This window comes from Eptatretus burgeri, chromosome 5 (genome assembly GCF_056783735.1).
Source record: "Eptatretus burgeri isolate ZD-2024b chromosome 5, Ebu_testis_v1, whole genome shotgun sequence".
Lineage (NCBI taxonomy): Eukaryota > Metazoa > Chordata > Myxini > Myxiniformes > Myxinidae > Eptatretus > Eptatretus burgeri.
Window position 1 is genome coordinate 6,996,023 of NC_140965.1, and position 26,022 is coordinate 7,022,044.

A 26,022-nucleotide genomic window follows, 5' to 3' on the forward strand; every position below is an offset into this window, starting at 1 on the left:
TTTTTCTCGTCTTGTCCCAATGGGAAATGACTGAGACATGAACTATCTGTCATCCGACGAAGATAACCCATCACAATATTGGTAAGTTTGTGTGTGTGTGCATTGTAAAGTACGGCTTCATCTGAGAATGACGGTGAAGCAACTGATCATTAATTAAATCACTATATGACCAATAATTATTGTATGTCTTTTTCTAACAGGTTGTCTCCAATAAGGGCATCATTAATTACAGATGTGGGAAATGAATTATCTGAATTACACGACGAGTGGATAAAAATGAACGACTTTCTTCAAGATATTCAAATCTTCATAAATGAACTTAACAATACCATTGCTGACTGGAAAGAATTACTCTCGTGTCATCTAACATGGAATGGATCGTGTTCAAGGTGAGAAACGTGCGTGCGTGCGTGCACGTGTCTCTCTGCCTCTCTGCCTCTCTGCCTCTGCCTCTCTGTCTCTTTATCTGTTACTGTCTCTGTCTCCGTCTGTCTGTTTCTGTTCTCCTTCCACACAACCTTTTATTTGGCATGGTGGTAATTTTTGAATACCTGTTTTTTTATTTTCAGCATTAAAACTGAATCATACATGAGCTGTGAAACGAATGAATTTCACAACCTTGAATGGGAAGATGTTGAAATTCCACGGGGTGATGATTCATTTCCATCTTGTTCCAGTTTAAATGCTCATCTGGAGGAATCTGACATAACACTCTATCTTCTGGAGGTAAATGTTTATTTTATTAATTATTATTATCATTATTTCATCATCTTTATATGCTCTAATGGTTCTTCACTCTTTGTTTCAAAACAGAATATGGTGTCCGAGTTTCAAAATCCCAAGACATCTGGTGCAGACTGCTGGGAAAGATCATCGATTTTTACAACTGAATATTTACCCAAAGAAGAATGTTTAATATTTTCTATCTTAATGAATTTTATTTGCTTTGCTTTCAATTATTTAATTCTTAAGTATAAAAAAAGAATAAAGGAGATGTAAAGGTGGGGGGGGGGTTAGGTGCGCTCCCCCAACGACCCACCACCCCCCTCATCTCACCCCCCTCCCTTCCCCGTTTGTGTGGGGGGGGGGTGGGATGAGGGGGGTGGTGGGTCAAAGGTGGGGGTGCATGGGGGGGATTAGGGGGATGGGTGGAGCTTGTGTGGATGGGTGGGGTTTGTGTGGGCAGGGCTTGTGTGGATGGGTGGAGCTTGTGTGGGCGGGGCTTGTGCGGATGGGCGGGGCTTGTGTGGGCGGGGCTTGTGCGGATGGGCGGGGTTTGTGTGGGCGGGGCTTGTGCGGATGGGCGGGGCTTGTGCGGATGGGCGGGGTTTGTGTGGGCGTGGTTTGTGTGGGTGGGGCTTGTGCGGGTGGGCGGTGTTGTGCGGGCGGGGCTTGTGTGGGCGGGGCTTGTGCGGGTGGGCGGGGCTTGTGCGGGCGGGGCCTGTGCGGGCGGGGCTTGCGTGGCCGGGGTTTGAGTGGCCGGGGCTTGTGCGGATGGTTGGGGTTTGTGTGGATGGGTGTGGCTTGTGTGGGCGGGCGGGGTTTGTATGGGCGGGGCTTGTGCGGATGGGCGAGGTTTGTGTGGGCGCGGCTTGTGTCGATGGGTGGAGCTTGTGTGGATGGGCGGGGTTATTGTGGATGGGTGGAGCTTGTGTGGATGGGGCAGGGCTTGTGTGGGCGGGGCTTCTGTGGATTGAGCTTGTGTGGATGGGCGGGGTTTTGTGTGGGCGTGGCTTGTGCTGATGGGCGAGGTTTGTGTGGGCGGGGCTTGTGTCGATGGGTGGAGCTTGTGTGGATGGGTGGGGTTATTGTGGATGGGTGGAGCTTGTGTGGGTGGGGCTTCTGAGGATGGAGCTTGTGTGGATGGGTGGAGCAAATTTTTTAATTAAATTAACATGTTTGTGGGGAACTAATTAACTAATCACTAATTATGTAAATATGATGAATGTGGTTTTGTGGGTGGGGGCTCGTGTGGGTGGAGTCAAAAAAAAGTTTATTTCAATTTATCTTTGTCTTTTGTAATTCCTGTGAATAAAATGAACATAAAATCTCTTCCCCCTTTAAATGATATACCTTGTATGTCCAAGGAGCTGTATCTATTACATCAAGGATTTTAAAAAGCTCATTGTCCATCATTTACTATAACCTTTTTTTTCAAAATGAGATTTCCACCTGTATATTCTTACTATATCACCAACTTTGAACTAAGGCTTTCTGAAATTCATCTCTTTTTCATATTCTAATTTTGTAAATGTTTCTGATGGTTTGGTATTCGTTGAGGTATGAATCGTATGGTTATACTTATCTCCAATATCTTGAATTAAAGATGACCATTGTTGAGAACCGGGTTGAGTGAATTTTTTATATTGTCTATCTTTTAAAGTGCGATTGAAGTGCTTTATAACAACCGCTTTTCCTTCATTCATGGTGCTGTATAATGTAATGCTGTTATTTTAAAGAAGATTCATAAATGTCTTGGAGAACTCTGGACCCTCATCAGTCCACAAATTTTTTTTTGTTTTCTCTTGTTTTTATGAGATATCTGTTGAAAGGCTAACATAAGAGTATTACCTGTTTTGTTTTTTAAAGGGACAACCCATGCATATTCACTCCTCAAATCAATGGTTAAAGCATACTTGTACTCCTTATCATTATTGAGTTCAATCAAATTAGTGGACCAGATATAATCAACTTGCTTGGAATAAACCTTCCTTACATGAAACTTTGTGATTATTAACCTCCGCCATCGAAGATCGGAGGTTACTGTTTTCACCCCCTTTCTGTTTGGTTGTTTGTGAACAGTATTACGGAAAAACTCCTCGACGGATTTTGACGAAACTTAGTGGGGGATTAGGTATGTTCTATGGATCATGCCATTAGATTTTGGACTTGGTCCAAAATCCAATATGGCCGCTAAGGCGGCCATTTTGAAAAAATATTTGAATTTTTTTGTTTTTTTGCATTTCTATATGTTTTAAGTGATTTCCAACCCCCCCACCCCAAAAAAAAATTTTTTGCAACTTTTTTTCAACAAAATTTCGATTTTTTTTTTTTTTTTTTTTCCATTTCTCTATGTTATAAGTGATTTCCAACAAAAAACATGCCAAAATTATAATTGCAGCCGATTTTGGAACTTCAGGTGGATATACCCACGTAAAATCAATTTCTGTCACAAGGAATCTTGTTATGACGAATTAATTGAGTATGTAAAAGTAAAAGGGAAAGTTGCAAACTATAACTCTGAGCACTGTTGACGTCAAATTGAATGAATAGGATATCAGGTTCACTTGAGTGACCTCGCAGTATTGGCGGCGGAGGTTTTGCACTCGACCGAGTGCTCCCCCTCGAGTTGGTTTATGTAATTCATCAGATAATTGTTCTTCAGTTTTAATGACATCATTAGAGCCTATAAGTTTTTTTTTGATTTTCCAAGCCCACGTTTCAATTTAGCACTGATCATCTTCTTCATGATAGGTTCATCAACTTTTTCTCTCAAGGTTGGATTTTGTATCGGAGACAAATTATACAACATTTCTCTATCGGCTACATGTTTTTCTTCCAAAGTTGTGGTATTCCCATAATAATCAATATCGTGCTTCATGCACACTTCATCAACCCTATTGATTGGTTTACTCCATGGTTTAGGATTGTCTGCCTCATCTAATCTTTTATCCAAGTTTGTGCCTGGACCACAGAAAACACCCTGGTAGATGTCATTCCCCTGGTATTCCAGTAGTTGAAAATTTACTTCCTGATAAAAACTTTTCGATATCTCTTCCACGTTTGTTTTTGGAGATAAATTTACTCTTTTTAGAGCCACACATACACCGAACCTATACCTTTTGGTATAACCCTGTTATTTTTACTTTTAACATGTGATATTTTTGTATTAGTTTTCTTTTTACAAATGAGACAATAACTCATTTATTTATGAGAAAAATTGCTTCAGAGTGCAAAAACCTTTTTAGTTTCCAACATGCACATTTGAATCTTGATTTTTAAAACATAAAGAATCCTCAGAAATGTCTTCACTCTCTCCTCCATTTATTTAAGAAAAAAACTGGAAAACTTTCATGAAAGTCAATCACACCAACATCATCAATAATATAATCTTTATCTCCATTTTCTCGTTTATATCTTCTCCCTGAAACCGATGTTAATAGTCGATGCAAATATTTATAATGGACTTGTCAATTCTTTGTTTTCCTCCGGTGCGTTGAGATTTATTTATTTTCTGTAATACCCCCAATCTTTTTCTAATGTCACTGGTTTCCATATTTTTATATTTATTTATTCTCTCTTTCCTCCCTGTCCTTCTCCTCCTTCTCTCTCTTCTTTCTTTCCTCCTTCTCTCCTCCTCTTCCTTCTCTCTCTTCTCCCTCTCCTCCCTCTCCTTCTCTCTTCCTTCTCTCTTCTCCCTCTCCTTTTCCTCCTCCTCTCTCCTCCTTTGTCTCAGTTTCTTTAACTCCTTCCTCCTCCCTTACTATTCTTGAATCACTTTCACCCCATAGAATATTATACATATATTCATCAGGATTTCTTGTTATTCCTGTATCCAAAATAATTTTTTTTACAACAGGAAACCAACAAAATTTCTTCTGAATTTCTCAGAGCCTTGCGTTTTCTTAACTTTATAATTTTTTCATTGTTTAACATTTTAATTAAATCCAAAGTTGTTGGTTTTTTAACATCAGTATAAAGCCAATCTTTTATTGAAAATATCTCATTCTTATGTTGTAGAACATATTTATTAAAATACCGAATCCCCTTTTCTTGAATGTATGCTTGGACACAGAAATGATAATTTTCTTGAAGCCTTCTTGCTGTCATTTATGTATTAGAAATATATGACAGCTTAATATAATGACAGGAAACACCCCCCCCCCAAATCTTCCCATAGTTAAATCATTTTGTATTTCCTTACTTATTATATATGATCCTGTTTTTTTTTTTTTTTTTTTTTCTGTTTTCATGATATAAACTACGGCAAAACCATTATTAAATTCTTATATTTGTTGTTTACTAATCGTGCTTCCACAAAACTCATTCTCAGCACCAAGTGGATAATATTCTTCCTTAGGAGACTGATTTAATTGTTCCAGGTATTATAGGTTTATTTTAAATGACCAATTATACCCAAAATCATTCATATCATACCCCCATTGTTCTATTGTTGCGAATCTGGAAGCCTTGTGCACACAGACAGACAGCCGTTCCCGTAGCCGAGTTATTTCGATAAGTGTGCGTTTCGAGTTAGGGCCCCCTACCTGTGTCTAATGCGAATTACATACATGTGCTGTGAGTTATTTTTATAGTTAGGATTTTTACATCCACAACATCTTTGCTCTCACAGCAGCAACACTCTGCTCACGGCATTCTTCGCGTACTCGCCAGCAACCGTGCGCGTGGGCGAGTCTAACGTTGGCAGGGCGTCCCTCCTTATTATGTGAGACTAATCATAACACCATTATCTGTATTAATCTGTATTTGTGTTTCTTCCAAAAGTAAACAACATGTATCAACTTCTTCACTCTCTCCTCTTTCAATGTATGGGGAAGTATCCACTCGATTAGACTTTCTCATTTCCTTTTGAGCACTCAGGTCAATCGCATAGATTGTATACAAACTTTTAAATGCTGTCATATCCAAAATGGGTTCTTTATTTCCATTGCTTTCACACACCTTTTGGTAAGACTTGTATGCTTCAGCATAATCATATTTTTCCCAATTAATTTCCAATCTATCTCGTGGATAAAATGTTCCATCTCGAGAAATGTGAAGTTGTATCACCTTATCATTATCACTCAATGCATTATTCTTATCAGTAGCAGTATCACCATTTTTTTTTTAAATGACCCATAGATCTCGTGGCTTTCCTTCCAGAACACGCAAATTCCATGTGTAAGTGGTTTTGTTCAGTTTAACGTGTTGGCATCTTCTTTTAAGGTATGATACATCAAGTGGCTTCTTTGAGTAAAGTCTTCTATTCAACATCTCTTCTGTTTTAAGATTAGGAGTATATTCACTAATATACCAACTAATTTCATGAATTAGAAATTTATTCTGATCAGCAAAAGCATTAGCCACACCAAAAAGCAATCTATTTTCATTATCAATCCTTTGCAGTTGAAATCTAATTTTAAGACCAGACAGAACTTTGGCGTGATCACAAAATCCAAAGATACTTTTAAGAGGAACTGCCACAGTAAAACTATTATCTGCTTTTGTATCATCATTATACATTCCTTTCCTTTGACTATATGCAGGGTCTGTGTTTGTTCCCATTGACATATCAGGAATAAAACCTTCGACAGCCCCCTTCCCCATTCTATCACGAAATGAATATAGTGTAAATTTTACCATTTCAGATGTGGCAGAGACATAACCGCTTCCACTTTTTGTGTTCCAATGTACAAACGAACACTATCAAACATTTTCCAGAAGAAATAATTTATGAGTGTGGCGTTTGTGTTATTCACAGCCTTAGTGAATGTAAATTTGCACAACAATGAACTTTTGGATAGATTCAAATAAGTTTGTTGATTTTTTTTATTTCAAAACTTTTTGTTCCATTTGCATTCCAGTCTTTTCCAGTTATTGCATTTACCTTGAAATAATCTTATTTTTTAGTTGAGTTTGAGATGACAATGGTATCATCCAAATCGCAGATACTATCAATTGCTTTCATACTTGTATTTATTTTGGAAAAAAAGATGTTAAAACTTTTGAAACCCTGACCCAAGTATTTGAATTATTTTCTGTTGTTCTTGGGGAGACAACTGAGTTTTACCTTTCATAATTTATTTTATTGCTTGTAATTTATGAGATTCCTTTTGGGCATCTTTTATACTCTTTATGGCACCCGCTACATTTCCCACAGCAGAAGCAGTTGAACCAATTAGGTATTTATGTTTCAGAATAGTTGAACCTATACCTATTAGAGTCTCAATTATCCCATCTCCTCTAAATTGATGTCCGACACCCCTTTGTCTCTTAGGTTTATAGTATCCTCTTCCAAGATACATACCTTCACCCTTGTAGTATGGGGAAAGGAACATCCCCTCCCCTGTAATTATTTTATATTTTCCCAACTCGTGTTTCCTTACAATGACCATCGTATTTATTTATTGGAAAACTTCGTTGGTGAATTCTGATGGATATAATTTCTCCATTAAAAGAAATCATGCGATTATCTTGGTCGGTTATGCTTAAATTTACTCTGTGTATGGTTTTTCCTGACACAGGGAGATAAACCAGATTTTTGGGGTCCAATTTGAATTTATAGCCAATTGGGGTTGAGTATGCACTGAATGAAAATATTGTATTTGTTCTTATACCATCATTATAAGTGCCATCAATCAAATCACAGTGAATTAATACCGAATTTATTCCTGAGGATATTTGAATGACATTATCACTGAAAACCGTCCCATTACTTGCAATCTTTTTTGAGGAGAAACCCAATAACTCTCTAAATGAATTATCAATTGTGAAATCAACCTTGTAGTTATTTTTAAGTTTAATCGTTGATTTTGAAGTATGTTTTTGAATATCTATAACAATATTTTTGGTTCATCACCCTGTTCTTTCATAATACGAGCAATTTCGGAAGATATTTGAGAAATCTCATATTCTCCGGGTGAAACTGTTATCGTTTCGTATCCACTTCCCGGATTATAACTAAACTTGTCATTTTTCTCGGTGATATTAAATATGGTGTTATAAGTTTCCATGGACAATAAAGACACCTCATATTCTTTTGTTGCGTCAAGTTGTAGTTGGTATGTGAATGAAGATGTGTGGTCGCTTGTTGTGAAATTAAAACTCGGATTGTGCTTCTCATCTTATTTAATATGAGATAAAATATCTTTGTATTGACATTTAATTATTATTTTCATGTTCATCAACTGGTCAAAAATAGCTGATGCTTCATTAAAACAATTGTTATTTCCAGGCTTCTTCGTACCTAACAACAACAACAACAGTCTATAAACTAATTGTGTTGGGTCATTTGGAATAAAACTAACACCTGAACCAAGGATACTTCAAGCCTGAATAATGTGTTTCTCCTTCTCATTCTTCCGACTTTTACCAGAAAGACTAACCCTAAAATTAAGAGAGTCCAGCAGATCAATATATTCTCAATCATCATTATTTCTCATGTCCAATGGTTGATCAAAATACTTTTGTATTTTGTGAGAAGAAACATTAATCTGGGAGTTAATTTAACAGGGGGTTGAGCAGAACTCAAGAACTTTAATTCATCATTAAATATCAATACCTTTTCTTGAACAAGATGAAATATTGCTGGTTGTTCTGTTGGAATGAGTCCTGCTTTGGTTTTTGAATCAGCGAAATATTCATTGTTTTGAAGAGCATTCACAACATAATCAGGGGGTTGATTAATCTCTTCCAGTTGTTGAAATAATCCTGCATCATCATATGCTAATTCTCCTATATGCTCTAATTCTTCCTCCATCATTTGAAATCTTTTAACATTTGAAGTTTTTTTAGGAGTGTATTCTATTGTGGGAACTGTGGAAACATCGATAATTTTTTCTTGCGAAGTTTTTAAAAGTGGTTTAAAATTTTTATCTTGTTTTCTTTCAAATGCTTCTTCACCCGTTAGTTTCTGTCTGTGTTTCTTCTTTATGTCTTCCTGTTGTTTTACAACTTTTGAAACCAACTCTTGAAGTTCCTTAAATCTTCTTGCTCTTTCTTTCGCATCCATTTATTTATTGGAAAATATCATTTAATGAATTGTAAAGATCAACCGGGAAATTTTCCTTATCTTCATCATTCAAGTAGATGTGTTCAAATGCATCCTTTTCTTGAAATATTTCATCAAATTCTTTATTAACATTAACACGAGTTGTAATTTCTTCTTCACTAATACTTGTATCTCTGCTTTTCATACTATACGTTTGCATTGAGTTTCTTCATCAACATCAAAACTGAATGATAAAATCTTAACCCCATTACCACTCAGATGTTTAATACTTTGTCTAATTCCTTCTGGATTAGTTTCTAATATCCCAAGACCACCAGATTTTATTTTCTTTAACTCACTCTTACAATGTGAATATTTTGTTGCAGCAAGAGAAACCTCCTCAAATATTTGACCTTCATTCCTCAATTGCATATGTTCCTCCATTGAAATATAGTAATAATCTTCACCTTTCACTTCTCCAGGTCGTATTGTTCTCATTGTTGTGCATAGGGCATTTTAAGGGCATATAAAAATAAGATTGTTTCACTTTCAAGACCATGCACCATCTTCAATCATGCAAGCTGTTGATATGGTTAAACAAAGTATTGAAACTATAATTAAAAACACATTAAGTGAAATGAAAACTTTTAAGTTTTATATGGGAGTAAAATTGAATATGGTAAGACAAGACGATGAAACTACTCCATATATGAGGACAAACCCTCACATAATCTCATCATTTCAAGATTTTGTAAGATGTGATGTTTACGATGAACTCCAGAGAGAACAACAAAATGTTGATAACACTGTAGTAGGTCGTGCATTTACTATTACAAAAATAATCTTTTTAGATATACACATCTTAAAATCAGATCCTCTTCAAGCTTCTTCTTATATTGATTTACCAAAAGAGATAAAACTTAAGTGGTTGTTAATATTCAAAACAAAGATAATAAATGTTTTCTATGGTCTGTTCTTGCTCACTTACATCCTCCACAATGGAATCCTGAAATGGTTGAACATTATAAGAAATATTAGAATACATTAAAGGTTAAAGGTTAAAGATTTAAAGTTTCCAATGTCATTGAGAGATATTCCTAAATTTGATTAGAATGAATAATCCATCTGTTAATGTATATGGATTAACAAAGTTCAGATATTAAAAATTTCAAACAACTACAAAAATGATGAAACACACATTGACCTTCTCCACTTTACTTCAAAGGAAAAATCACATTATGCTTTCATCAAAAAATTCTCAAGATTAACCAAATCACAAATATAGAAGATAAAATGTAAAACCTATCGTTGTAAGAGATGTCTTAACTCCTTTCACACAAAAGAACGATTAAATCAACATTCAAATGTTGTAGTAATCATAAATCAACCGTAATCAATTTACCAAAAGCAGGTTCAAACGTATCATTCAAAGATTTTAACAAATCTATAAAACATCCGTTTGTGATATATGCTGATTTTGAAAGTATCCTCGAAAAGATAGATACTGTTTCTCCAAATCCAAATAAATCATGCACAAATAAATAACAACAACATACTCCTTGTGGTTTCTGTTATTGCATCAAATCATCTGTTGGTGACGAATACAAGTTAGAACTTTATAGAGGAGAAGATGCCTCAGAGGAGTTTGCAAGACAATTGGAAAAAAGACTGTATAAGACTAAGAGAAATAATGGTTAAAACCAACAAACCAATATAATTAACAAAGGAAGAGAAAAAGGAATTTAGAAAGAACAGTATCTGTCATATTTGTGAGTAGAAAATTGAGGGAGAGGTCAAGGTTCGGGATCTCTTATCTTCCTGGTAAATATAGAGGTCCAGCTCATTCCCGTTGTAATCTTAATTACAAGCCTCCAAACTTTATTCCTGTCTTTCTTCACAATAATGCTCACTATGACATATATTTATAAATGAGCTTTCAAAGATATCTGGAGATATTTCTGCCATTCCTTGCACAGATCAAGAATACATCTCATTCAAAAAACAATTCATACATCCCCCATAACCCATATCAGATTTCTTGACACATACAAGTTTATGACAAGTCCATTATCTAACTTAGCATCAAATATTAAAAACTTCCCGAATCTCAAATCAAGAAGAGATGGATCTCTTATCACAAAATGGAATATATCCGTATGACTGTATGGATTCATTTGAGAAGTGTAAAGAAACACAACTTCCTTCAAGGGAAAGTTTATATGGAAAGTTAAATAAAACTCTGATTTCTGTTTGAGATTCTGCACAAGCAAAAAAGGTTTGGGAGAAGTTTAATACAAAGAATCTTGGAGAACATCATGATTTGTATTGTTATTGGCTGATGTGTTTGAAACTTTTAGAACAGTCTGTCATAAGAAAAATTCTTATGGATTAGACCCCGTTCACGATTACACAGCCCCGGGTTTGGCGTGCTCTGTTAAAAATGACAAAACTAAATTTGGAATTCATCAGTGATGTAGATATGCTTTTAATGATAGAGAAGGCTAAAAGAGGAGGAATATCTCAAGTATGTTCCAAGAGATATGCTGAAGCAAATAACAAATATCTTCTTGATTATAATTAGAATGAGGACAACTTTTACCTGATGTATTTTGATGCTCAGAATTTGTATGGGTGGGCTGTGTCTCAATCTTTACCTTATGAAAAACTTAAATGGGTTAAAGAAAAACATTATGAAAAAGTTTTACTTGACATTGTTATCTCCTCTCAAAAAGAATTGTATGAAGCTGAAGTTGGATATTATTTTGAGGTTGATTTAAAATATCCAGAAGAACTTCATAACAAACATAAAGACTGACCTTATGCCCCTGATAAAGAAAGTCCAAGAAAAGAATGGTTCAGTGATTACCAACAGTCATTTAATATAAAAGGTAAATCTTCAGAAAAACTACTTACAACATTAAATGATAAAGAAAGTTATGTTTTGTATCAAAGGAACTTGAGACAATATTGATCTGCTGGGTTGAGAGTGAGAAAAATTCATGGAATTTTGAAATTTAAACAGTCATTGGTTAAAGAAGTATATTGATTTTTAATAAATGGAGAACAGAGGCAAAAACAGATTTTGAGAAGGACTTTTATAAATTACTGAATAATGCTGTATTTGGAAAGACGATGGAAAAATGTTAGGAATCGACAAAACATAAGACTCTCTACATCTTGGAAACAGGCTTCAAAGTTAATCAATAGACCAAGTTTTGAACGAGCAGGGGTGTTTGCAGATAACTTTTGTGCTATTCCGTTGAAAAAAAGAGAGTATTGAAATGGATAAACCTATTTATATAGGAACATCAATTCTTGACTTGTCAAAGTCATTAATGTATGACTATTACTATAATAATTTAAAATCAAAGTATAAGGATAATGTGTCATTGTTATATATGGATACAGATAGTTTTATACTAGAAATTAAGAGAAGTGATGTATATGAGGATATGATTGATAATAATGATATGTATATGTATATATATATATATATATATATATATATATATATATATATATATATATATATATATATATATATATATATATATATATATATATGATACACTTACAAACCTTGAATCCAATGTTATTCATTGCCATAAGTCAGGTGATGTGTTGTTTTCATTAAAGAATAAAAAGGTTATTGGTAAGTTTAAGGATGAGTTGGGTATAAAGGTTATGAGTGAATTTGTGGATTTGAGATCAAAGTCTCATGCTTTTATGTATATTGATAATAACATTGAAAGGTGTGATGAGAAGCTAAAGGGAATAAAGAAAAATATAATGAAGGAAACAATAAACTTTAAACATTATTACAACTGTTTACCCTTAAAGAAGGAAGAGTAGAGAAAAATGAATACAATAAGAAGTTATAAACATCAATTATATACAGAAGAGATAAATAAGATTGCATTTGGAGCTTTTTATGATAAAACATATATTTTAGAGAATGGAATCAAGAGTATCCCTTATGGTTATAAGTGTTAAGAGGCTACCGCCGTCTTTTTACTGATTTATAAATGATGGAACCAAGCAATAACCAAACCAAAGAGTGGAGATGTAATCAGCCTTGGCATTTAAATGGGAAACATAAAGAATGTGAGAAATATCAAATAAGTCTTATTGAAGAAATAACTGGGATAAAAGGAGATAAAACAAATAAGTGGATAAATTTAATTACAAATAAGTGGATAAATTTAATTACAAATAAGTTGGAGGATGTAAAGAAAAAAAAATTAATATCCTTGAATGGACTGAAAACTTTGATGGTTATCAATTGAACAATGGAAAAACAATTTACTGCAATCTCAAAATGATATGTGGCTCAGGAGGTGGTCAAACAAGAACATTAAGAGAAGTTTATCATTTTATTTCTGCTCAACGAAGACATAAACCAAGAACTAAGTTCCAAAGTCATGTTTGTGAATATATTCGATGGTGATGAATGTAATAAGAAAATCAATTTATTCCTGAAAGTAGAACATGGACAAATATTCATTGGTTCGCTCTTTGAATGGAATGAAAAATATGAAAGGAAAAAAGTGCTTTAATCAGTAAGTCTCAGTTTAACATTTGCTCATTGGGGAAGAAATCGGTCTCCTCTTTTGATCTTCTGGGCCTTGAGACAGTTTTTCCCATTCATTTGTAGGGGGGGGGGGTGGGATATCAGTCTCCTGTTTTGGGCTTTTTAGGGGTTGATTCAGAGTTTTTCCCTTTTCCCCCATTCATTTGAATGGATGCCTTAGAAACCCCATTTATCCTCCACTTCCATATATAACTCCAAAACCATGAAACCTCGTGGCCTGAAACTTTGCATGCAGACTCCGGAAACTCCCAGGCAATGCATGAATGAAAATTGGTGTTTTGATGAATTAGACACCCTTGTTGAAGATAATTTATGGGGTGCCCATCACGAAAAACTAAAACAAGCCTTGCAAAGATGGTGGTGCGCCATCTTGATCAGCCCAATGGAGTCTTCAGCCATCTTTTTTTTTTTTTGGCCAGCTCAACAATGTCTTGACTTGGACCAGGCCACCATGATTTCTTAGCGACAGTTTTTTTTTTCTTCACTTTCCTCGCATATCATCGATTGCCTGATCATCATACCTCCGAATTGCTGGATACATTGCAATGCTGATAATGCCTGGAGATGCCAGTGATTGTGGCTTTATTTAATTTCCGCGCATTCCATAACCTGTAGAATCTCTTAGTCTCAGCCGAATTTTAAAAGTAAAACTTCTTTCTTGACTTCAGCAGTAGTTTTAACAGCTGAAAAAGTGTTCCTTGTCCAATTTGGACATTGCTTGGATGTCTCCAGGTACATGATGTTTATATGACCGATCGGCGATCGCGAATTGCTTGCCAAGCCAGCCATTCCTTATCAACCATTTTGTTGGAGTGCTTGCTTGCGTGCTTAAGCCACTTGACAAGTGCTCTACAATATTTGCAATCTTACTGAATACTGTATGTTGATAAACTTGAACAAAGTTCAGGAGCCACTCACCTGCATTTGGCCCAACATTGTCATGCGGTGTGTCATGTGGTGGCTGGCTTGCTGAAAATGGACAATTTTATTTTACACCACATTTCTTCGTTTTTGTACGATCTTCTTTCATTATACGTCCCATCACTTCGGCATCGATACATACATATTAAAAAAATTTAAACATTTGGTTTTTAAAAGTTTCTTCAACCATTTCATTGGAGTGCTTGCTTGAGTGCTTAAGCCACTTGGCGAGCGCTCTTCAAGCTTCGATGGTGATACGGCAGCAGTGGGGACATCTCCGGAGTGAGGAAGGTAAAATATGTTAGATGATTACAATGAGTAAAAAATGTTATTCAGTTACAAAGGCCGCAGCCCCATTGTTCATGTTACTTCCCTCGCAAAGTTTTTCTCCATACCCTGAGTTTGGAGTTTGTAGCTTCCACCTCCTCTCCCACCCCCTCACCCCGGCCACATGTCCATTGCTGCAAGAAATGTTTCCATCACATGACAACCCCGGCTCCCTCTGGTTATTATTTTTCCCACTTTGACAGACCCCTCCATTTTGGGCAAGAAGGAGAAGGAAAGGAAGACAAATTTACCCATAAATAAAGATCTTTAAATGTTTTCCATTCATTCATCCACAACTACCTGTTTTGTGTTCTCTGTCTCCCTGCTGTGAGAATAACTTTATATTCTCTGTTGTTTTGCTCTTCCATGGGCCTTGGCCTTGTATACACAAAAAAAGAATTTGCACAGTTTTTTTTTTTTATCCTCGTGCCATTAAACCTGAGATCTTAGTTGTACTTAGTGGTTTATTTTTGAGTCTGTGATAGAGATTGCCATGGTAAAGATATGGCACAGGTGTGTACTTGTTTGATATTGTATATCTCTGTGTGTAGCGCGTGGCTGTGCGTGAGAGCCTGGTGAACAAGGGTAAGCTGGTGAGGAAGAGCTGCAGCTCGCCAAATGTGCTTCATGTAAGTAACATCGTTTGTCACAAACTCTCCTACCACCTCAGTAACATGAGGTTAAAGTTCAGAGATGTCATCACTGCCGTTTCAGCTTTCGAGCAGCCGTCTCGATCTCAGCAGCGGTTACGAAGAACGAGAATCCAAGGTGCGTCCACAGTGTGGTCTTACACTCCAGATGGTTGCATATAATCTTGAACCAAAAGTTGAGGGTTACTTTAGTTTGGCAACAAAAATGAGGTTTCACAATCGTACTGGAGTTCAGTTATGTTGGTGCTGGTGTTGATCATCTGGCAATTGCTAGTTTTGTGCATGATATTGGCATGTCTGGTGACTTCATATGATACATACAGTATGTTCAGTTCTAATTCTCACTAAGATCCCTTTGCAGGGACATTAAAATTAGAAATGTACAAGGTTTAACGTGTTTTCCTTACTCGTTGTGCCCAATTGTTGCCCTGCAACCCCACTTTAAATTTAACATTGCTCTTCCATGAGCCTCAATCTTGCAAAAGGAAAAAAACAACAAAAAAAACGTATTTCACTTACAAACCTTGAATCCATTTCCAAAAAATCATAACCCAAAACCCTTACCCACTTTTCTTCTGCATTTTCCCCCTTCTCCCATGCACTCTTTAAAGGGATTTGGCAGCAACCTCGACTTGCCACAGATGTGTCGATTGAGCTTTCATGAGCTGTCACCACTTGCCTCAACACCTAAGCAACCTTCATCTCTGAGAAAAGGTGAGCTGGCTTGTCGTCTACAGAGCTCCGGTCGATTATAGATGCACAAATGCAGCAGGAAGCTTCAAGGTGCAAAGCACTGCCTCAAATTGCTTGCAGATCAAAAAGTTTGTTTAGGGGTCAAATGTTACTCGCGTGTGAGGAGAGTTGAGTGCAAAGTGCAGTGCTTGTCAGATTTTTTTTTTTTTTGTACACAGTCGAGACTGATGGAAATGCTCGAACACTGAATGGATCAGAATGCAACAGGAAAAAAAGAACAGTAGAGAGGGCTAGGGGACACCAACAGTGGAGTTGAAGGACAAAATAGAAGGAGATTTGGAGAAACAATGGGTGTGGGGAGGAATGGGGGCAGGAAAGGAAGCATGGGGTGGACAGGATGGATACAGAAGGAAACTTCTCCCACCCACCCCTCCTCTCGCTCTCTCTCGTGCTCTCTCTCGCTCTCTCTCGTGCTCTCTCTCGCTCTCTCTCGTGCTCTCTCTCGCTCTCTCTCTCTCTCTCTCTCTCTCTCTCTCTCTCTCTCTCTCTCTCTCTCTCTCTCTCTCTCTCTCTCTCTCTCTCTCTCTCTCTCTCTCTCTCTCTCTCTCTCTCTCTCTCTCTCTCTCTCTCTCTCTCTCTCTCTCTCTCTCTCTCTCTCTCTCTCTCTCTCTCTCTCTCTCTCTCTCTCTCTCTCTCTCTCTCTCTCTCTCTCTCTCTCTCTCTCTCTCTCTCTCTCTCTCTCTCTCTCTCTCTCTCTCTCTCTCTCTCTCTCTCTCTCTTTGCTCTCTCTCTCTCTCTCTCTCTCTCTCTCTCTCTCTCTCTCTCTCTCTCTCTCTCTCTCTCTCTCTCTCTCTCTCTCTCTCTCTCTCTCTCTCTCTCTCTCTCTCTCTCTTTTGCTCTCTTCCTCTCTTTTGCTCTCTCTCTCTCGCGTCTCTCTCTCTCTCTCCCTCTCTCTCTCTCTCTCTCCCTCTCGCTCTCTCTCTCTCTCTCTCTCTCTCTCTCTCTCTCTCTCTCTCTCTCTCTCTCTCTCTCTCTCTCTCTCTCTCTCTCTCTCTCTCTCTCTCTCTCCTATTTCTATTTCACTCTAACTCTCAAACTTAGCCCTTAAATTTAATCCTTAAACTGGGCATCTTGTGTTTGTCGTGATTATAACGAAGGATAACTGGAAAGGCACACTGTAGAGCATGCACCTCCGCCAGGCTGATTTATTTACGTTTTGCATTCCACTGATAGGCTGGATCGAGATTCAGACCTGAACTAAAGTAGAATCAGCTTGTTCTTGTCACCAAACCACAGCCGAAGGCCAGAGGCATTGTTTTTGGGTTGTCTGTTCGTTATCAGTTTTTTTTGTTACCACAATAACTTGTGAACCATTGAAGGGATTTCAACCAAACTTGGCACAAGTATAAACACCAATACAAAAGTGAACTGCTTCAATTTTGGGTTCAACAGGTCAAAGGTCATGTGCCCTTTGAAAATCATTTTGGAGCACATAACTCGAGTCACATTCTCTCACACTCTCTCACACATCAAACGTAGCCGCGGGTTGCCATCTAACATGGATGGAGTCATGTATGTCAACGGACGAGTATAGAATTATATTTTCTATTTTTTGTCATTGTTCTCTTCTTTCTTTTGTTCAATGTTATAGACAAGTGTGTGTAATAAGAGTGTGGTGATGTCTTCTTTGTCTCGATCACTAATGACTTATTGTCCAAAATTGCTTGCATTTTGGATGATGCTATTGTAAATCAGTTTAAACGCCTTTTTGGTTGTCGAATTGTCCACTCTCTAATGGGGATGGGAGAGGTATTGTTTATTTTTCTTTTCGAAAATTCCAATCGCACACCATTCGTTCATGTACGAGCCAATTGTTTTCAAACTTGGAATCGAGTTGCCTTGGCCCAACTCACCTCGCTGTCAAATTTCCTTGTGTTTCTTTTCTCCATTTAGCCCCCTGTCTGTTTTGAGGGAGTTAAAGGTGAAACACTCATGATCACACATTGTTCTATTCCTTTGTACTGAGTCGATGGAGATGGGGTGTGAGTAGAAAAGGTGCTTTGAAATGTACAATACTGATAGGAATGTGTAAACACATTCGCCTTGTTCATTTTGGGAATTATACAGGGTGTTCCAAAAAGACCTGGACAACTTTGGTTAATATATTTAGAACCACAAATGATACAACGATACCCTTTGATTTGTATTACACAGAAATTCATAAAGTTTTGTGCGCACCATCGATACATTTCAATGTGAGCTCCGTTTGTCGCATACAGGACATCAAGGTGGTACATGAGTTCTTCCCATGTTTGGCTCAGCATGTTTGTGTTTTCCTTGTGGAGGATACAGTGACCTCAACAATTTGCATGATCAAACAATATACAGTGCCCGTACAAAGTCCACACACCCTTTCAAAATTTTCACCTCTATTGCCTTGTAGCCTGGAATTAAATTTCATTAAATCAGACTTTTTCCACCTTCATTTACACATCATAACCCACAACTTTGAAGTGTAAAACAAGTTCTACAAATTTCAAAAAATTAATTAAAAACACAAAACGATAATATTTTGGTTGGATAAGTGTTTACCCCCCCTCCCCCCTTATAATAGCAAGAGTAAATTAGTTCAGGTGTAACCAATCACCTTCAGAATCACACACCAAGTTAATTGGCCTTCACCTGTGTTAAATTGTAGTGATTCTGATTATTTCAGAATAAAATCAGCTGTTCAAGTCGGTTTCTTCTGCTGGGTAGTGCATTTCACAGCAAAGATTCAACCATGAGTAGTACCAAGGAGCTTTCAAAAGACCTCCGGGATAAAGTTGTGGAAAGGCACAGATCAGGGGATTTGTATAGAAATATTTCAAAGGCCTTGAATATCCCTTGGAGCACAATCAAGACAATCATTAAGAAGTGGAAGGCGTATGGTACCACCAAGACCCTGCCGAGATTAGGCCGGCCCTCTAAACTGGATGACCAAGCAAGAGGGAAACTGATCAGAGAGGCCACCAAGAGGCCAATGGAAACATGCCATTATAGAAAAGACTGGTCACTCTGTGAATGTGACAACAATATCCCAAACACTCCACAAGTCTGGCCTGTTCAGTAGAGTGGCAAGAAGGAAACCATTACTCAAAAAAGCCTACCTTGAGTCCTGTTTGAGATATGCAAAAACCACTGGAGATTCTGAAGCCATGTGGCAAAAAGTTTTGTGGTCTGACGAAACCAAGATGGAACTTTTTGGCCTAAATGCAAAACGTTACGTTTGGCACAAACCCGACACAGCACATCACCCAAAAAACACCATCCCGACTGTGAAGCATGGTGGTAGCAGCATCGTGTTATGGGGATGTTTCTTATCAGCAGGGATTGGGGCACTTGTCAGGATAAATGGAAAAATGGATGGAGCAAAATACAGAAAAATCCTAGAGGAAAACAAGCTTCCCTCTGCAAGAAAGCTGAAATTGGGACGGAAGTTCACACTGGAGTGGCAAAGGAACAAAAATATAAATGTCCTTGAGTGGCCCAGTCAGAGGCCCGACCTAAATCCAATCGAAAATCTGTGGCATGAGTTGTAGATTGATGTCCATCAACGCTCCCCACGTAACTTGACTGAGCTTGAATAGTTTTGTACAGAAGAACGGGCAAATATTGCCCAATCAAGGTGTGCAAAGTTGGTAGAGACCTATCCCAGCAGACTCACAGCTGTATATGCTGGTAAAGATGCTTCCACCAAGTATTAACTCGGGGGGGGGGGGGGGGTGTGGATACTTATCCAACCAAGATATTCTAGTTTTGTATTTTTAATTAATTTTACTGAGATTTGTAAAATTTGTTTTTCACTTGGAAGTTGTGGGTTACGATGTGTAAATGAATGTGGAAGAAGTCTGATTTAATTTCAATTTAATTCCAGGCTACAAGGCAACAAAAAGGTGAAAAAATTTGAAAGGGTGTGTGGACTTTCCATCGGCACTGGATGAAGCCAGTTGTTCAGATTGTGTACAACTGGGTCTATGGTCTATACATGTTGTGTGTCTGGTGACCTCCAGGTGATTTATAATTCAGCTTGTGAGAAAGCACTTCTTGTCATCACAGATGCTTCTCCAAAACGATCACCCAGTGATCGAGATTTGAGTTTGAGTTCCCGAACAAGTTCAGTTCTTCCAAAGCCAATGAAGTCTCTGGTACCCCTTCGACAGCACTTGCTGGAGCAGGGAAAGCCCTTCTTGACAGGCCAGGTAACTCGACCCTTCATCGATGGTGTTTTTGCTCTCTTTGGAGCCAGTGCATGCTGTCAACTGCACTTCATCCTTGGTGGGATAACTTGTGATTATATTCAAGATTCTTTTGATCATTTGATTTGAACAAGATGCTTTGACATTTTTTTGTAAATCACCATCTTTGAGGTACTAATTTGTTACCACCCCCCCTCCCCCCCAATTTTTTATTTTATTGAAACATTAATTAATGCTTAATTTCCATATTTTACTGCGTTGAAACGGAGAGGTATAAGGAACCTTGCAGTGCCAGTTAAAGGTGTCTATGCATCAACTCTATAGACCCGATGCTGCACTGGTAATAAACGTGTCAGGAGAAAAAAGAAGAAGAGGAAGAGGAAGACATAAATAAGCATGTTTGTTCTTCATTATTTCTTTTTCATGCATTCTTTCTTGAAAGTACTGAACTGGGGTTCGCTTTTAAATCAAAAGCCAAGGAACTCTTTATCATCATTGGTATCTTCTTCGAAGACTACTCAGAATTCATCGTCAGGCTTTGGCCGATGTTGAATGTATCTCCTGATGGACAGGTTATGGCATGCCACTTATCAGTAAGCCCAATTTGCGCTCATCAAGCAATCCTCAACGCTGGCTCAGTTGGCAATGGCCCACCAACTCCTACTTTATCTCTGGCCACTTGGCTGTCTTCCTTCGTATTGTCTTCTTCCCTTTGAGGTGGCATATAGGCTTAGCTTCGAGCTCCTTCATTGGTGAACGGTAGCACCACCTTCCCTCTGGGGTGGCATATCGTCTTGGCTTCTTGCTCTTTCATCAGTGAACGTTGGTTGACCTCACCGATGATGAACTGCCTCCTGGCAACTCTGTTGCCAATCTCTTCTGCATCCTTGCAGACAGAGAGCTTGAATTCTGATGTGTAAGATCGTCTTGTTGGCATGAGGAAGAACCGTAAAAGTTGGAAGAGAGTGGTACAACTGAAGAAATCTTCCAGTGTATGGTGAAAAGCATCATCCCTGTACCTGTGCATGAGGTGCACCCCCAACTTTTTTGCCCTCATTTTCTTGGAGGAAAGAAAAGTGTGCCTTATACATGAGGATACGTCTTGAGCGAAAAGTTGAAAACAATGATTGTATTTTCAATCAAGTTATTGAAAATATAACAACCATTTTATGTTATTCAAACTTCCATCACTCCCTCCGACAAAGACGTCTTTAATATAAGTGAGATTTTACTTTGTTCTTATTTGACTTTATTTTTGGATGATGGCTGCGAAACATTGCCATGACCTACCATTGTCCATTGAGGATTTTCAAGTCGATAGTGTTGAACAGGTCTAGTTGGGTAGCCCATTTGCCTTTGGGTTATCGAGCCTAGGTTTGAAGCTTGACCCAGCTATAAACTGGTGCCATCTCTCAGAAAGACGGAGGACCTGTCTCCGAGCACTGGTCATGAGTGGATGTTAAATATCCCATGGTGTCTTTTGTGAAGATTAGGTGAGTTATTGCCAGCATCCTCAACAAATTACAAATTAGCCATGACTCTGCTGGGAAGGCAATGGAAACATACCCAGCCTAAACTTTGCCAAGGAGCTACTTTGGGTCTGTGCCACTTTGTCCAGAGTATGGTGCAATTGATTGATTTTTGAAAGGGAAGAGAGGGAATTAATGGGAAATGAGATGGGATGTGAAAAAAATAATGTTGAGGATATTACTGGCATGCAGTGGGGCAATTTAAATTAATTATTTTATTCCATTAATTGTATGATCGAGGAAATTTTAGATGAGGATGTAGTCAAATTACAATTATGCCTGATAATGGGGTCAGTTTCTTTTAAAAGTACAATTTCATGAATTGTTATTCCTCCACATCCGAAGGCTGGCGGAATTATGTTTTTGGGTTGTCCGGATCGAGTTCCATCCATTATCGAGTTTTTATTTTATTTTTTTTTGTTGCAATGATAACTTGTGAACCACTGAAGAGATTTGAACCAAAGTCAGCACAAGTATGGAATGTAATAAAAATATGAACTGATTAGATTTTGGGTTCAAAAGGTCAAAGATGAACTGATTAGATTTTGCGTTCAAAAGGTCTAATGCAATGTGGCCTTTGATTGAAAAGCTTTGTAACTGTGATAACTTGAGAACCGCAAAGGATTTCATCCAAATTTGGCTTCAATATTGACTCCAACACAAAGATGAACTGACTCGATTTTGGGTTCAACAGGTCGAAGGCAATGTGGCCTTTAATTGAAAAGCTTTGTTGCCACGATAACTTGTGAACCACCGAAGTAATTTCAATTTCAACCAAACCTTCCATAAGTATGGACTGTGATACAAAGATGAAGATTCGATTTTGGGTTCAAAGGGTCAAAGGTCACGTGTCCTTTTATGAAAAATTATGTTGCAGACCATAACGTGAGTTAGAAGCATTTATTCTCTCTACTCCCTCTCTCTCTCCCCCTATTCTCTCTCCTACTGCAAAGTAGGTATTTGAGTGACAGTCACCCTTGGTGTTATTTTGAAATGTTTTTCTCTTCATGTATTTGTTTTGTGTGTGCATGCTACCTGCAGGACAGTTGTGATATCCGATCAGTCTCGCCAGAACTCTCTGGCCGAATGTCGGGTCGGCCTACAATTGGAGATGATCACATTGTCCAAGAGCCGTGCAGGGCACGGTCTACCTCTTGGGAAACATCGCCTGTGCCATCTGTGCTACCTGACCAGGGTGTGCTTGATGCTCATGAGCATGAGCTACTGGGAAATGAGATAGGAAAAAACAATGTTGAGGATAAAAATGGTTGTAAAAGTGAAACTGACAATGACACTACCATGTCTGGCAATGACCATGGTTGGAAAGGCAGCTTCACAACCCTGCCGTCGGTCACGAGGGTCGAGAAAATCACACATCCTACACATTTGTGTGATGAGGGAGATCAGGAGAAGGGGATTCAGGATCATGCATGTTTTGACGACAGAGTGATACCCATGGACCCTCACCTTAAGCTGTCAGCGAATGTGGAAGTGCCAACCCTCTCACAAAGTGATACTTGCAAGGAGTCGTTGGTTGCAGCGGTCGATGTTGCATCACGTCAAGATGATGTGAAAAACTCACACGAGAAGAATGTTATGGACAACAAGCAGGAACTGGAAACTCAAAGTGAGCACCAACCGAGTGTTGCAGCTTCTTTGGCTATGGCTTCAGTTCCACCTGAAACAGAGGTCAGAGTTTCAACGAGGCGAGAGAGCAGAGGTGAAGTGCTGCCCAGCTGGCTGACAGTTGGAACCAAAGTGATTGTGGATCGCAGTGAGGGGAAGACTGGTGTTGTGGCATTTGTTGGGACCACTTCATTTTCTTCTGGAATTTGGGTTGGCGTAGAGCTTGTTTTATCAGCAGGTATGTGTCCTGTAGTTGGTGGAACCTAAGGAAATATTTCTTGATTTGTTTGTATTGTTTTGTTTTTTGTTTTGTTTTGTCCAAGGACTTATTTTGATCGCTTTGTGTGGTCGGTGCTGACGCAGGCAAGAATGATGGGTCTGTCCAGGGAAAACGCTACTTCCACTGCAGCCCAGGCCACGGCGTGTTCCTTCGACCTGACCGGCTCTCTCTGTGTCGACAAAGAGATCCTGGCACGACTTTCTCACAACATCGAAGTTCCCAGAGCCAGAACCCTTAACTGACACACGACCTCGACTCGTGCTCGTTTCCCCCAAGAACACTTGTTTCAGGTTGACTCGTATCAAGTTGACTCACACTTGTTCTTTAGTCCTGGGATTGGGTTACTTTTGAGAGGTGTATTCAAGCCTTGTAAAATGGTTGATGCTTGTGCTGCTGAGATAGTTCATATCTGGTGTTTATAATTTGATTTTTGGGTTTTTCTTTTTGTTTTGTTTTTTTAAGCCAAAGCAGAGCATGCTGGTTCTACCGCCTTAAACTTAAAAAAAAAAAAATCGATCTCTGCAAACAGATAGATTGTTGGGCTAGATGAATTATTAGGCAAAGGGTTAACTAAATCCACAGTGTCTATTTAGGCCTGCTCTGACCTTGGCCTTTGTGATTAAGCCTGTTGCTCTTTCTGACCTTCCTTTAATACCAGGTGTCTTCGACGGTTTTAAGGGTGTTTTTTGTATTCTTTATTCCTTCCACATGCTACGTTCCATTTGTATGTATATGTATATACATATATATATATTTAAAAAAAAAAACAAATTGCACATGGGGATTGAAGGGCTGCTGTCTCCCTTCCCCTTTTGTGTGATGTTGATGATTGTGATTTTTGCCCTGAGAATGCAGCTTTGGCTCTGTGAGTTGGTCTCCCTCGCTGGTCCTTGTGCGAGCAATCCCACTCAGGTGTGGATGTGCAATCTTTACCCCTTTCATTCAACACCTGCTGTGTGGACTCCTGTGTATGTAATTTTGCATAAATGTAAATTTGTAAATACACTAAGTGAGGTGCTGTTAAGACTTGCCAATGGCCTTTGTTTCTAGTTACAATTCAGAATTGATGGTTTTATAATAGATTCAAAAATCACCAATGTTTCCACATGATTTGACAAATTTCAACATTAATGACGGTTAAGACTTAATTTATTTGGTTGCTTTTGCAAATTTGCTTTTTGTAATATTAATACTCCCTCAACTTGAATATTTGTGCAGTGAGAATGTAGTCATCTTGACATTGAAATGGCACAATAAAAACTTTTAAATTTTTGAGGTGATGCGTTCACGATGGTTGGTTTAGTCAGCTCGAACTACACGTAGGGTGAAATTGTTAAACACACCGCTGGAGAAATATCCTGATGAATTGCTCTTGTAGAGAGCAATGTTAATGTATTGAATGTATGCATTCTGATAAAACAAAATGTTGGAGGTTCAAAAAAATTTTTTAATCCCACACAATTACTGGTGGAAAGACGTGTAATCACCAGATCATGCAGGATAAGTGAACTAAATGCAATCAAAGGTTAAACAACCACATGCTGCAATGTATGACATCATTTTTTTTTTTTTTTTTTTTTTGTATACCTTGGTCGAGGCTCGTATGAGAGCTAACACACAACTCACAGCAAGGAGGCATGAGACAAGAGGGGCGGGAGTGGAAGGGACAAATCATTGGGGAACAGACACAGGTGAACTGTGGAAGGGAGAGGGATGGGGATGGGATGGGGAACATGGCGAGGAGAAGATGGACATTACAGGGACTTTCAGGAAGGAAAGCAGGAGAATTGAAGGAAGTGGGCTTGGGTGGATTATCGAGGGTAGAAAAGATCGAGGATTTGGATGGGGGAAGATAAGAGGTGGTGGTGAACAGCTGCTTTGAAAGCCTGGAGGGAAGAATGGGAAAGAATAGAGTGAGGAAGTTTATTCCAAAGGCAGGAAAAAAGAGGAATGAAAGAGTGAAGATGAGCAGTGATTCGTGATTTTGGTAGTTTTACCAGAAGGGGGTTGTTGGCGGACCTTGAGCGCCCTGTGGAAATGTGGTTGGGACAAATCGCAGAGAGAGCAGGGGGGGCAAGGCTGGAGAGGAGTCGGTAGAAGACAGAAAGACCACCGACCAACCTGCGGTGATTGAGTGAGAAGCCCAAAGACTCAGCTTCATTGCGGGAGATGCCAATGATCTTAAAAGCCCTGGTTTCGACAGCGTGAAGTCGAGAAAGGTGGGAGGCAGGAGCACCAGCCCAGAGGGGAGAGCAGTACTCCATCAGGCTACGGACAAAAGCTTTGTAAGTGGTCAGGAGCTCAAGAGGGCCGAGGAAGGACTTTGCACGACGGAGGATTCCCAGTCGGCGACTGGCTTTTGAGGCAAGGTTGGAAATGTGACTTTCCCAGGAAAGGTCATGGCAGATAGTGAGACCCAGAAGCTTGAAAGAAAAGACTTCTTCCAGAGGATTGTTG

At 38.5% G+C, this 26,022-nt stretch overlaps 1 protein-coding gene across 4 annotated transcripts in view; it reads left to right on the forward strand.

The window, feature by feature from the left end:
* The window catches only part of LOC147025789 (kinesin-like protein KIF13A), a 178,372-nt gene extending 153,532 nt beyond the window's left edge, over nt 1-24,840 (forward strand). For all 4 annotated transcript variants that reach the window (XM_085880595.1, XM_085880594.1, XM_085880597.1 and 1 more), the window contains exons 34-39: nt 15,101-15,178; nt 15,264-15,317; nt 15,811-15,913; nt 19,991-20,133; nt 22,701-23,523; nt 23,649-24,840. In XM_085880595.1, the coding sequence (XP_085736721.1) occupies nt 15,101-15,178; nt 15,264-15,317; nt 15,811-15,913; nt 19,991-20,133; nt 22,701-23,523; nt 23,649-23,803 (1,356 nt within the window). In that variant the 3' untranslated portion in view covers nt 23,804-24,840. The remainder of the gene's footprint in view (nt 1-15,100; nt 15,179-15,263; nt 15,318-15,810; nt 15,914-19,990; nt 20,134-22,700; nt 23,524-23,648) is intronic.
* The last annotated feature ends 1,182 nt before the right edge of the window (nt 24,841-26,022 follow it).